The sequence below is a fragment of the Rhopilema esculentum genome, chromosome 20 (genome assembly GCF_057945365.1).
Source record: "Rhopilema esculentum isolate cy_ngs chromosome 20, ASM5794536v1, whole genome shotgun sequence".
Taxonomy (NCBI): domain Eukaryota; kingdom Metazoa; phylum Cnidaria; class Scyphozoa; order Rhizostomeae; family Rhizostomatidae; genus Rhopilema; species Rhopilema esculentum.
Window position 1 is genome coordinate 13,013,657 of NC_142834.1, and position 14,494 is coordinate 13,028,150.

The 14,494-nt window shown below is 35.8% G+C and overlaps 1 protein-coding gene across 1 annotated transcript; it reads right to left on the minus strand.

Moving 5' to 3' along the window:
- Positions 1-1,723: 1,723 nt before the first annotated feature.
- Positions 1,724-14,467, minus strand: LOC135687259 (protein brambleberry). Its single transcript, XM_065203775.2, has 10 exons — positions 12,194-14,467; positions 11,182-11,487; positions 10,303-10,431; positions 8,763-8,948; positions 7,368-7,590; positions 6,280-6,396; positions 5,221-5,330; positions 4,114-4,390; positions 3,480-3,704; positions 1,724-2,598 (listed from the first exon to the last, which is right to left on the minus strand). The coding sequence occupies exons 2-10, from the start codon at positions 11,440-11,442 to the stop codon at positions 2,336-2,338; spliced, it is 1,791 nt and encodes a 596-aa protein (XP_065059847.2). The 5' UTR covers positions 11,443-11,487; positions 12,194-14,467; the 3' UTR covers positions 1,724-2,335.
- Positions 14,468-14,494: the final 27 nt, after the last annotated feature.

Below are 14,494 nucleotides of genomic sequence, written 5' to 3' on the forward strand. Positions count from 1 at the left end.
ATAGATAGATAGATAGATAGATAGATAGATAGATAGATAGATAGATAGATAGATAGATAGATAGATAGATAGATAGATAGATAGATAGATAGATAGATAGATAGATAGATAGATAGATAGATAGATAGATAGATAGATAGATAGATAGATAGATAGATAGATAGATAGATAGATAGATAGATAGATAGATAGATAGATAGATAGATAGATAGATAGATAGATAGATAGATAGATAGATAGATAGATAGATAGATAGATAGATAGATAGATAGATAGATAGATAGATAGATAGATAGATAGATAGATAGATAGATAGATAGATAGATAGATAGATAGATAGATAGATAGATAGATAGATAGATAGATAGATAGATAGATAGATAGATAGATAGATAGATAGATAGATAGATAGATAGATAGATAGATAGATAGATAGATAGATAGATAGATAGATAGATAGATAGATAGATAGATAGATAGATAGATAGATAGATAGATAGATAGATAGATAGATAGATAGATAGATAGATAGATAGATAGATAGATAGATAGATAGATAGATAGATAGATAGATAGATAGATAGATAGATAGATAGATAGATAGATAGATAGATAGATAGATAGATAGATAGATAGATAGATAGATAGATAGATAGATAGATAGATAGATAGATAGATAGATAGATAGATAGATAGATAGATAGATAGATAGATAGATAGATAGATAGATAGATAGATAGATAGATAGATAGATAGATAGATAGATAGATAGATAGATAGATAGATAGATAGATAGATAGATAGATAGATAGATAGATAGATAGATAGATAGATAGATAGATAGATAGATAGATAGATAGATAGATAGATAGATAGATAGATAGATAGATAGATAGATAGATAGATAGATAGATAGATAGATAGATAGATAGATAGATAGATAGATAGATAGATAGATAGATAGATAGATAGATAGATAGATAGATAGATAGATAGATAGATAGATAGATAGATAGATAGATAGATAGATAGATAGATAGATAGATAGATAGATAGATAGATAGATAGATAGATAGATAGATAGATAGATAGATAGATAGATAGATAGATAGATAGATAGATAGATAGATAGATAGATAGATAGATAGATAGATAGATAGATAGATAGATAGATAGATAGATAGATAGATAGATAGATAGATAGATAGATAGATAGATAGATAGATAGATAGATAGATAGATAGATAGATAGATAGATAGATAGATAGATAGATAGATAGATAGATAGATAGATAGATAGATAGATAGATAGATAGATAGATAGATAGATAGATAGATAGATAGATAGATAGATAGATAGATAGATAGATAGATAGATAGATAGATAGATAGATAGATAGATAGATAGATAGATAGATAGATAGATAGATAGATAGATAGATAGATAGATAGATAGATAGATAGATAGATAGATAGATAGATAGATAGATAGATAGATAGATAGATAGATAGATAGATAGATAGATAGATAGATAGATAGATAGATAGATAGATAGATAGATAGATAGATAGATAGATAGATAGATAGATAGATAGATAGATAGATAGATAGATAGATAGATAGATAGATAGATAGATAGATAGATAGATAGATAGATAGATAGATAGATAGATAGATAGATAGATAGATAGATAGATAGATAGATAGATAGATAGATAGATAGATAGATAGATAGCTTTACAGGCAACTTAAACAGGTTTACCAATTAACACTGTAACAATGGAAACTTGAAGCAGGGTTTGAAAAAGTATCTCAGCATGTTTACAACAATTTTTCTTAGTACCAACAAAATAATCCGTAAAATTATCTGTATTTCACAGCAAATTTTTATAGCAATTTTCTGAAACATTAAAAACTGTTAATTCGATTTAAAGTATTGGAAAAATGCAAAGTCTATAGAAACTTACAAATTCAAATTAATTAAGTGGATATGCAAAAAGAGTGCTAAAACAAAATTATAAGACTAAAATACAATTTATGATCTTTGTATGAAAAATATTCCTTTTTTCAAAATATATTACCCTAAAACTCAAAATATCTACATTCTATAAAAAAAACAAATGTTTTTTGCTGTAGACTTCCTAGATACTTTGCTACTTATCGTCGTGCAGTTCTGCTTACTGTTGAATTAATTGTTTTTATAGAATTTAGCGTGAAAAATTGGTTAGTTTTTAAAAACTGGAAGTAAGTTAGTGGGAATCACATACAGTAAAATTTTAGTTTTTCAAATTATGCAAAGCTTGTTAAAATAATTGATTATCTTGTGAATTGTCCTCATAAATTTACATTTGACTGTTCGAAGTATGAATTATAAGAGCTCTCGTGACGTGAGCATGCGTTGCCACCTCGTCTGCAAAATGACTTGCATCGTTGTCCATTTCTCGTGAGTGATCCGCAGCGTCTCTGAGCTTGGTTGGCGCCAATGCTGACATCAGCTTGGCGGTCAGCTGATCTGCTTAGTGAATGATTGATCGATCGGTCGAGAAAACTGTTGCCTAGCTTATGAGGAGTCGATGTGATGATTGACTGACCAGCAACTATGATGAATCAATACCTTATTTTACTGCAATGTAGGCTTTACATCTGTATCAATATGGTTTTTGTTGATACTTTTGAATTAATAACGGTGAATATTATGCATGAAATTCTAAATATCTGTTTGAGAAAATACAGCAACGAGATTCATTATGAGCAGTCTTTTTATAAAAGCATACTTTAAAAAGACACCGATGCTCGATTTGCTAAAAAATAAGAACAATGTAAGAAAATGACCAAACAAAGACAAAGAAGTAGAAGAAAAAACAATGTGATTTCTCTCTTGTTAACAAAACAGAAAAGACTTAATCAGACAATCAACTTTGTAATAAAAATTTCTTGGAAATCTGTTATCTAGTCGTCTTAAAAATAATTTATAGTATGCAGATGTAGAAAAAACAACGTTGAAATAAGAACATAATTAAGATAAAACGGGCCTCAAATTATCCAGAAATAAGAACCTTGAGCCTCGGAAAAAGTTATCTGTTCCTTATGAAAAACGTGTACTGCATATGAGGTCTGATAGAGGTCATATAATTCCATTCGACTCGAAATGCGAAGCATGGAAAGATTGAATAAAGCATATCTATCAGGAACAGCTCTACGTGGAGTTCAAATTTTATTTAAGTTTGTTTCCCCACGGAGCTTATGTTTCTGAAGAATGACACTGTGATTGAAGAAAATGCAAATAAATTGGCTACCATCTTTGATGCCAAAGAACTAGAATCGAATATATCACATGTTCCAACGATCTATTCTTAAGCATGAGCCAAAGATGGCTACACATGTAAAAACTATTGTGAAAAATCCTAGAGGTGTACAGGGCCACAGCATAGCTCTTTATATAAATTCTAATGAGGATGAGTTTGATTAAACAACTTACCAGACTCCTGACCATCTTCTTCCTCCGCATCGGTTAAGTCCAAATCCTCGCAGCCTTTCTGACTACTGTTTCCGTCTTTAGCTTTTTCTTTTCCATACTTTCTTTTGTAAAACAGAAGATCAAACGGGACAAGATTCTGCAGTTGCTGTATAAGGTGCTGCAAGGCTTTTTCAATCCAAATGAAATTGCTTTTCAATCTGCAGGCGTAGCAGAAGATCCAAGTCGCTGTACGTGGAAGCAGATATATCCCCCATAAGAACCAACCTTACTCTAAGATTTTTGCAACGAATTGATATGCATTCATGAAAAAGGGGCATAATTGACAAATTTAAACATCTTTTAACTGCTTTCCAGCAATTTTGCCATTTGGCCGTTTAGTCGGCGAAATTTTTCCAATTTGACAGTTTTCAAAATCCTTGTTTGTCGAAAACTGATTTGGCCTAAAAAAAAAGTTTGCCTTATTTTGGCCGTGTGTTGAAAACCACAAAAAATTTATTTTTTCTAGGATTTCTAGTTCACAATACGGGAAACTGGGGGGAAACCTCTAAACCTGAGAGATTTCCTGCTCAACTAAGAGGGTTGCAGTTTATTTTACATGCGGTGATTCTTTTACATTGAATCTACCTTTGCTCACCTGGGTATGTCAAAGCGACAAGAACGAGCATTTCTTTGTATGTAAAGTGATGTTTTTCTTGCAGGGCCAGAACACAGTTCATTGGAAGCAGAACCACCATCGTTGTTTTCGAAAGCAATGGCGACCCACAAAAGATCATCATCAGCAACATAATTGTAAGTTGTATTATGTGCCCAAGCAATATGGAGATGACTGATATCCTGTCACGTGTTCCACCCACTGCTTCGTTTATCCATTTCATTTGATCATGAAAAGAATCTTCAAAGTTTACAATCATCTGTAAATTAATTAGTAAGATAGTACCTTATTCTAAAATTTTTCTTCGATTTTATTTTTGCTTTTCTTAACAACTATTGATATATCTGAAGTATTGAGTTTATTTAACATTTCTTTGATTACATGAGCCTCGAGTGCTCTTTAATATTGTTCTTTTTGAAAATTAGCTTTTCTACAGCTATTCACTATGAACTTTTCGTGCTTTTAGTAGAACCGTTGATTTGATGACAACATCTGCTTAGTTGTTTCAACAGGATTTTCAACAAAACCTAGAAAGGTTGCTTTTTATCTTGCAATTTCTCAGCTGCTTTTATTGTTCCTAAAAGATGTTCTTTGCTTAAGTGTGTTCCTTAAAGATGTTCTTTGCTTAAGTGTGTTCCTAAAAGATGTTCTTTGCTTAAGTGTGTTCGTAAAAGATGCTCTTTGCTTAAGTGTGTTCCTAAAAGATGTTCTTTGCATAAGTGTGTTCCTAATATATGTTCTTTGCTCAAGTGTGTCCCTAAAAAGGAGTGTTTTGCATAAAGCCTAGAGCAATTTGCAGATTTTCATTGGGGGACAGCAAAGCTCGTTTTTAGAAAAGATCCTGCACAGCCTGGTCTTATCCTCTGCAGTGGAATTTGTTTTAACGTCAAATGAAAAGCGCATAGAAAAATTCATATATAGGGATACTGGATACTGGATACTGGATTTATTGAATATTCTTAAAAAAGCCTCGCAAGCGAGGAGAATTTTAGGTAAATCTATGGATTCAAATTAGAATGCAGCAAGGTGCATACAACAATTCTGTTCAAAAACATGACACAATAGTTAACATTTATCTTGAGGGCTCACCTCGCTCACAAAATTGATCGCTTGTTGTATGTCTTGAACATTTTCGATGATCTTGCTATGGCGTTCTTCGATATTTGCATAATGGTTATCCATATTGCTCACTGCTTTGTCTGAAAGTCAATAGAGTTTTTTTGAATCATGAATCATGATTTTCAAAATCATGAAAGATATCGTCGACTTGAAGTATACAATTTTCTTCAAGTTGTGTAGTAAAAAACAAGAGGACACGAGCTCACGCTTTTTAAGCAAAGGAGTCGATTGAACGTAAGAAAAAAATTTCTTTATGCAAAGGACGTTAGAGTCGTGAAACAATTTACCAGCTCACATGGACTCTTACACCAGTTGGAAAGTGGGAGGGGCAAGAAAGATTTTAATAATCATAACAAAATATTTTCAAATAAGCTCTATTGTTTTGCAAAAAGTTGGGGCATGGACCCCCAGCCCCCTTCATCGGATGCATTTGCTCAACAGCTCAAAAGTATTGAATTTGAAAAACTTCACGGTAGCTTCAATTACGAAAAAAAAATACTTTTAGGGTTTCATAGGATGCAAGCCTCGTGTTCTCTTACTCAATATATTACTCATTATATCAATATATCAAGATCAATGGTGCCTTAAACATTAATTGGGTTTTACAAACATGTTACAAACACAAAGGAACAAGAGGGACAACAGTGGCAGGCTATAATACAAGGGCTTTTGAAAATTGATTCCAAGGTTCTATTAATTCTGCTGTCACTTATATTTTGTAAGTTGCTGCAGGCATTTAGAAAATGGGCGAAATTCTGGCACAGGAAGATTGTTTACTTGTTTTGAGTAATGTTGTCATCAAAAACAAGAAAATTTATTATAAAGAGTTGAAAATTTGGCCTTTATCTCTATTCGCTTTATTGTTGGTTTGCTTGAAAGGTTACAGCTCCAAAGATAAGGCTTCAACATTAATCATTCAGTTTTGAGCAAAGCAGTAAGGAAACGATTTGTACAACATATGTTACTGTAGATATATCTAGCCAAATCTTAGTTGCCTATCATATTGTGCTGAAATTTTTGCAAGCATACCAAGCTTAGAAAGGACGTCTTGAGCACGAATCTGGATGGCTTGAACTTGAGACAGCAATTCTTTGTCGCTGCTTGCTCTTGCCACGTGATGCTCCTTGATTGTTCCAGCAATCTCTTCTGTTGTGTGCAAACAAGGTTCGATGTTTAAAACATGGTGAAAATATAATGTAAAGGAAATAAAGGAAAATCATCATAAACGGATACCTTTGTAAAAAAGCTTCTCCGACCTATTTTCTACAAAACCTTTTTAAAAGCAACCCCAAAGCCTGTAGCGTAGTCAGGGTGGTAAGATTTGGGTTGGGCACAGGTGAGTTGAGCCAGGAGAAATTTTGGGGTCTACACCCGTTTGAACGCCAGCAAACGCCCTTTATCAAAGATATTTTTTTCATTAGAGGGGGGCATCCGCCTCTCCCTCTTGCCTCCCCCTCTTGCCTCCCCGTCGCTACGCAGCTGCCCAAAACCACAAATAGCACTCTGCAAGGTTCAACTCATTGATGTCCGTTTACTCATTATCATTGATAAGACAAGCCACTTTATTTATCTTCATTTATAGTTATCAAGCTCAGTAGCAGCCCGTTAAACCGTTTTCTATTGCTATTGGATATTCCTTTTTTCAGCCTACAGTCGTACCACGGGTGAATCGGACATTTGCTGATTCGTATCATTTCCTTTCTCCCCACGCCCCCCCCCCCTTCCTTGGAAGGTATGACTTGGGAGATTCATCCGTTTTCAGATTTACATAGAGAGATGCTATCTTTTGGCTAGATGACTTGAATTTTTACAGAAGCGATAAAGAACTTGAATAAAAAAACAGAAAAAGCTGTTTATGTTCATGATATAGCGCGTGTACTTTTTGGGTCTTTGCTCTTTCCCTTAGACTTCACAGAAAGCAAGGTTCTACACTTAAGATATCTTTCGGGTTAGTCACGATTTCATCAAGACCTTCTACTCAGTATATACTCTTAATTACCTATATTCTCTCGCCATTTTAACAAATGCTAAATCTGCTAGTTTCAGAAAACTTTGAATAGAAAACCCAAATCAAAATCAAAACAAAAATTGTAAAGAAAGATATTTAGTAAACTAACCCAGATCTCTTTTCACTTCTAAACTGTGCTTTTTTATGTCCTCCTGTCTCTTTTCCATGAGCTCTTTTTCACGTGACAGCTCATCGATGTTTTCATTGATGGCCTCCTTCAGGGATATTTGCTGGCTATTTAGCTCTGTTTGCACCTTGACTGCCTTGTTGCCTCCTTCGACCACATGCGTTATTGTCTCTGAAGTCTTATTGCCTAGATCTTTTTGGCTTGCCTGCATGACAAAGACTTCCAAGTAAATTATACTGAATATCGGTATCTTTCAAGTTATTAAAACTTTCGAAATAAAGGGTGCTCGACATATGGCCCGCAAGGGCAAATTTTGTGGCCCTTGTTGAGGCAATAACTTATAATAATTTGACCCCTGCGCCATTCTCGATGACTACTGAATGATATTCCAACCAAAATTATTATGATTTATTCTTAGTCATATTTTATCATAATTAGGCAAACTTTCTCGTCATTCGGCAAATTGATTTAATCAGACATTTTCTCTTATGAAGCTGAACAAGTCAATTCAAACGAACATTTACATGACATTCTTCACATGTCAACTACCAGCTTAATGCGTAATGCGAATAAACTCTCTGCAAGCAGAAAATGTAATATTTCACATTGATGTTTTTTCTTACAACCGTCCATTTCCTGTTTAATACAAAACTTGCTGATAATTTATGTAATTATCTATCTGGTGCGCCTGTGAAGGTTTTGTCTGTTGACCAACCCAGGAATTTAGTTGGACATCCCTGATTCAAGAGTAAGAGTGATTGGTACAGCCAGTGTCATCGAGAGCTTGGGCCAAGAAGTTATTCACAAGACTGCCCCCCACCCCTCTAAGAAGGTTTTGGTGACCACATCCTTCAGAATCTCGCAGAACTAGGGAAACACCCTTTTTATCGCATTCATGAACAAAGGATATGAGGGCATTTTTTCTCTGTAGATAACTTTTAGGCATTGATTCAATTAAGAAGCTGAAAGAGTGAGTTCTCTGAGTTGTAATTAGGACTCGTAGCAACATGGTGCAAGATTTTTATGGGCCCCGGACTCTTTGCTCCTCCTAACCCCTTCTCAGCGCTCCTGGGTACAGCGTATTCAAATTATATTAACACTTGTTCTTCTCCTGCGCAGTAGTAATGTTACGTCATGGTACATTGTCTTTGAATGTTTGGTCAGGAGTTCGAATCAGTAACTGAAAGATTAGCAGCCACTGTTGTCCTTTGTTAACAAAATAATAATCATAATCGGTCATAAAAATCGCAGGGAATACTCACCCCCCTCTCCTTAATGATGTTGTTCTTCTTAAAAGGAATACACACAATGACTGTATTGAAAAACAACTATTGTAAGAACAACTTAAAGCATTCAACGACATACATTAGAACTTACCAGCAGGTGTTGTAATGATACAAGATTCTCCCTTGCTGAACTCGCAAGTGAATTAATCGTAACTTCTGTTTTGATTCGGAACTCTGTCTGTCTTACACTGTAACAAACTGCCCTAGCTCTGTTGCTGATCACGTGATAAGCGTTCCACGTATCAGGATCCATATCTTTGGTACATTCACTCAGCTCCTAAAATGATGATTGATTAACTACTTTTGTTTCAAAGATTATAGAAAAGGCCGACTGGGAAAATTTTTGACAAAGAAAGTAAGTTAACAGAAGTTGAAGCACCTTCGGACTCAAGAGCAGACCATCCCAACATAGGAGCACGTGTGAGTTTTTCGAAGAGGGCCATAGCTCGAACTTCTCGAACAACAAGATTGCCTTTCGAACAACAACAATATTCTGGCGAAGGAATATTTTAGCAGGGAAACAGCGGACATAAATTTTCAAGTTCAAGGGCTTTACCCATTATTACAATTTCGCAATGAAAGGGGACCCGCAAAATTTTATATTGAAGAAGGCTTGACACAGAGTCGACATGAAGGGGAGGGAAGGGAAGGGAAGGAACTAGAAAGAAAGGGAAAAAAGGGAGGGGAAGGGATTGACAAAGATAGTTGATTGTTGCTTAAACATATTCGAGTACGCTGGGCTGATAAGCTGGGCTCGTAAGCTGGGCTGAAACGCTGATATTGTACGAGATTCAGAAGAAATGTAGTAAAAATCTCGATTATCTGTTTCAACAAAACAGTTAAATCTTTTGCGACATCTCTAAATAACCATTCAATCGATATGGAAAAATTAAAAGATCCTTTTACATGTTAGTAGTTTTTGGGTGGTTCTACAATGCCTTTTTATATAAATGCAACTGTTTGCCGCAATTGAATGTTTCCTTAATATGCTATAGATCAACTGCTGCTGATATTGATATTTTTCGATAAGTTTTTCAAATAATAAAGAAAGTATCAGACTCCGCTGTATGGAAGTCTTTTAGACTGGTTGAGTGCTCGGTGACAACTGTGATAGAATAAGCTTCGTTCGTCTTACCAATTTAGGAAGAAACCCACAAATGACGTAATTAGAGTCCAGTTCTCTTTTGAATGTATTTAGCAACACATAATTCTCAACGGCGGGCCTTGTTTGGTTAGATATCAAGTGTAAAAGGAATCGCCTTCCCACGTTCAGCATCGTATCTATCATCACCAACGACCAACATTCTGTATCATCATACTGCACTTCCCTCCAGGGGCGTAGCTAGCAGGGGGTGTGACACCCCCAATTTTTCATGAGTGTGTCGGTAAATCTTCAGCTGGTGCAAAACATCCTTGGTTTGTCGGTAAAATCGTATATCAGTAAGTGAAATAGCACCTAAATGTTTCTTCATCTATGTCTTTTTACTACTCATGACCCTCCATCCCCCTAGTCAGTAAAAGGTCAAGCTACATTACTGCTACTCTCTACTATTATAGCTATAGAGAGAAACTCAGCCATAGGAAATAAATTCTATTATTATGGCTTAAAGCTCACACACTTTGTAACTTACCATATCTTCTGTACACTTATATATTTTTCTTCCTTCAATAGCACTTTGACAGTTCAACAGATTCACACTTAGTTTTGAGAGATCCATCTCGGTCAACTTGTTGCAAGAGCTTTTTAGTCTATTGACGATCTTAGAGAGAAAAAAAATCAAACGATGTGAATATGTATTGATTTTGAAGTGAATAAAGCGGGGATAAGCAATAGACTTAAATTCTTTTGATTAATATTTAATGACAATTGGACTTAAATTGACGTCAATAAAGGAACGTAAAACACACATCGTCTCAAAATTATCAGGTTTGATTTCAAAAATAAAAGCAATTCTCATCATCAGTGTGAGAGCAACCTCTGCAACTGAAATATCATAAATTTTATTTTGATCAATAAAAAGTCCAAGAAAGGTTGACAAGAGACCGGACGGGACAAATTGGCTGAAAACCTATGAAAAAGCAGTCATTTTTTTCTAATTTCTTAAATTGGTCAAAAGATAAACAAGTAATGAATGGATGCCATAGACCTACGCATCTGGGAGCAGTGTGTCGTGTACTTCAAAAACATTATAGAAAGCATACAAAAAATGTCTGATGAATACCAAAAATTTTTTCTTATAAACAGTGCTAATTTGCATGATGTTAAGCTCTGTGCTTATCTATATAATTTGTATAACATGGTCATCTATGTTCTGTTATGAATTAAAGAGCACTCGTGGATTTGGTCGAGTTATCCTCCAATGGCTGTTTCCCTCTACTGCTTATTTACGCCCAAGATAAAAAATTCCTTTTATGATATTGATACAGGCTTTAAAGTATTGGTTGACATCTTTAATTAGAATTATTAGGAATACTTGAAGACCAAATAATTAACTGCATTACGGACATACAAGCAAGTTACACTGGTCGAGCTTGGGCAGATTTCCCAGGTAATGTGATGCTTCTGATAGAAATTTGCTTTCGACTTCCGTCAGTTCAAATGGCACAAAAACTTTTCCAAATGAGCTGGCTGTAGCAACTCCTGTTGGTTCTGGTTGTTGTTGCTGCTGTTCGTCACTATTTGAGAACACCCACCACCAAATTCCAGTGGACTTCCTGGCTTGAAACTGGACCAAAACAATGATCACAAGAACCCTTGCTAAATAATTCATTTTCAGCTTACAGTGTCGAGGCTGAAGATGTCCTTATGCTAAAATCTACGAGACAAAATACATTTTAACATCAGAAGTTCCAATTTTTTTCGGGATGTTTTTGCCGCTCATTGCTTATATTTCGGAAGACTTTAAAGCTCCAGCATGGGTGTAGAGGATGAAAAGTACAGCTAAAATACAGCTTCTTAAAATTGGGGAATGGCATTAACTTGCTAGAAACTTCCTCTATTCTAGATTTTATCTCATTATCAATATCTCGTGACGAATAATTTAAAGAGATGCCAACCAACTAGAAATATACAACGAAAAATGGAAAACCGCTCACAAGGTAAAGCTGCAAACTATGATTAATAACAAAAATGTAAATATTATGACATTAACTGATGCAATGTTGGTTTCAGTAGGCGCATTTAATGTCACAAATAGAATTCAAGCTGAGCACGAATGGAGCTTCTGTAAATAAGAAAAAATAATAGTTAATCAAACTTAAACCTTGCTAACGAATGAATCTCGTCTTTTTTATTACTTTTGAAGAGCAAGGACGCATATTCTTTTATCTTGGGCTTGTTTGTTGGCCTTCACAGGTGGGCTGTGGATGCAGTCTCCATGACAAGCATGTGCCTCGTCGACTTTGAGCAGTTAAACAGCGCTAGTAATGAGGGCGCATCTTTTTAATGCACTGTTTCGCTGTTTCCCAATGTTGGAAGGTGATTTTAGAAAAAATAAAGTCAAAACAAGAGTAGATACTCACTTAAGAACCTGCAATGCTTGAAAAATAAGCTCGGCAATAACACAAACGTCGACCTCGACCTGTCCTGAAATGGTCAAAAGGAATATCACTTGCATTTGTTTAGAAGAATCAAGACACTCCTCTGTGAATCATGTTTCGCAGATTCCATGAAGGCGTTGAATACAATTTATTGTTTTGAGGTAGCATGCGAATCGAAGGTTGAATGTATTTCTCAAGGGGGATGAATTTTTGTGCCCCTTATTGAACATGGCCCTTGGCTTGGCATGCAAGCATGTCAAAGATTGAAATTTGATGGATTAAGAGTCCAAAGTTTTAGAGTTCTGCTGGAATTGGACCATTATTTTTCGATACGCCGTTCTTACAATATTCCTCATCGTTTCCTTCATTGATTACCTCCACTTTGTGTGATTTGACCAGACCATTGCTTTTTTCACGATGAGAAATGGGCATTTTTGTTCGATGCGTGGCATATTTCTTAAATTGTAATTTAGCTTGTCCTCCCAGCGGATCTAAAGCCACGATGCTCCATGCTCCATGTAGCATTTTGAAATGCTATGAAATGTTAAACCAACATTTCAGAACGTTTTATTATTTATTATCTAAGCGTTTCATTTGTTAATATGATTTTAAATTACACTCTTTTTTATAAGAACAATTTATTAAGAACACGAGCCTCAAAACTGGTCAAAAGTTAAGAACAAATTAAGAACAAGCTGAGGCTGAGCTTCTGCAAAATGCAATTTTGAACAACGTTTTTTCTCAAAATCGAAGATTTTTAGCGATGTGTGGGTGCTTTTTCGGTGAATATTCAAATTTGTCAGCAAATTAAGGCTGTCTCACTTACTTTTTTGGCAAATGAGGCCTGAACACCTCCTTAGAGCGAAAAAGCTAGCAATAGTACTGCTTACACCCTCTTAATTTGAGAACAAATTTAGAACAATCCAGCCTCAGATTTTCGAAAAAATTAAGAACAGTCAGCCTGAACTTAAATTTACTGGTTCTTATAAAAAAGAGTGTATTTCGAGACAAGATATTCCTAGGGCATATCCCGGAAAATTTCCACTTTCTGTCTGAAGGTCTGTGAAAATTATACTTTAGTCTAGAGAAAAAGTTAAAGTCTCGACACTATCTGGATTAGTGTGATCAAAACAGAGACTGTTTACAATTTATCTGCCTTGAACCAAACGACCCAACGGGCTCCTTGACTTGACTTAAAAGCTGTTTCGAAATGTCCCATTTTTTCTGGCTAATTTCCTTCAAAAGTCGTGAAATTCAAATGAAACGTTTATCATAATTGCACTCAATATCGTAGGCACTGCCCTTGGGTGTAACTGGCATCCCTTCTCACCTATCTCCCCTTATTGAAATTACCACAAGGAGCGCAGTGAGAGACAATTTTTTCAAAAAGACCAGAGGGGGAAGGCAAAGTTACGAGGGGGCACAAAGGTACCAAACATTCCCATTTTTCCGACCAATTTAGAACTATAGATAGCTAAAGCCAGTGGCGGACTGGCTCAGAATTTTCAACCGGCCACGAAAAACTTAAGGGGACTTTGATGGGTATGGCCAGAGAAAAATAATGGTGTGGTCAAATGCAAAGCCGGTGCTAGAACAATTTCTTAAGGGGCATGTCAAATGTAATTTTCAATTAAAGAAAATGAGGACATTCTCTGAGGTAGAAAGTGGAAGGTACCTTCTCACCCGCTAACTACCTAACGAGCTTGTGATTCTTGAAAGGTTTCCGTCTGTTACTGTAAATAGTAATTCAAAATTTTGAAGGTCTGTCTGTAAATTGACACAGGCGCGCCCTAAGGCCAGTCCTAATTAGAGTATAGGGATAGGCTTTCCTTTGAAAATTTTTATCACAAAACTTTCTTCATTCAATCACTTAACAAAATAGGAGCCATTTTTACTCAGGTATGTTAGCTTTTTGTAGCTTTGCAACACGAGCAATAATAAGGCACACAAAAGTTTCTACCTGAGGCGGCACCATGGTTGGGCCGGTGGGCCGGTGGGCCGATGGGCCGGTGGGCCGGTTGGCCGGTGGGCCGGTGGGCCGGTGGGCCGGTGGGCCGGTGGGCCACTGGCTAAAGCCCCTTTCCATTTCCTTCCCATCCACTGCCCCCTGCGCTTAAGGTTTGGGTAAAGTGAAAGCTGTCTTCTCTGTAACCCTCTAGTTTCTAAACTCCTACCTGTTACAATCATCGCCATGACATTTTCTCCCCTACCCTACCCCGTTTCGACGGTCGAAAACAGAGATGATATGATTCACCAAAGCATCCTGCTACAAGAGGGACCTGG

Excerpts from the sequence above, each read along its gene's own strand:
- LOC135687259 (XM_065203775.2), bottom strand. The coding sequence starts at position 11,442 with ATGAATTATTTAGCAAGGGTTCTTGTGATCATTGTTTTGGTCCAGTTT. Across the intron at positions 6,397-7,367 it reads AGAAGTGAAAAGAGATCTGG|AAGAGATTGCTGGAACAATC; the intron begins GTTAGTTTACTA and ends TGCACACAACAG. Across the intron at positions 3,705-4,113 it reads TGTCGCTTTGACATACCCAG|CGACTTGGATCTTCTGCTAC; the intron begins GTGAGCAAAGGT and ends TTCCACGTACAG.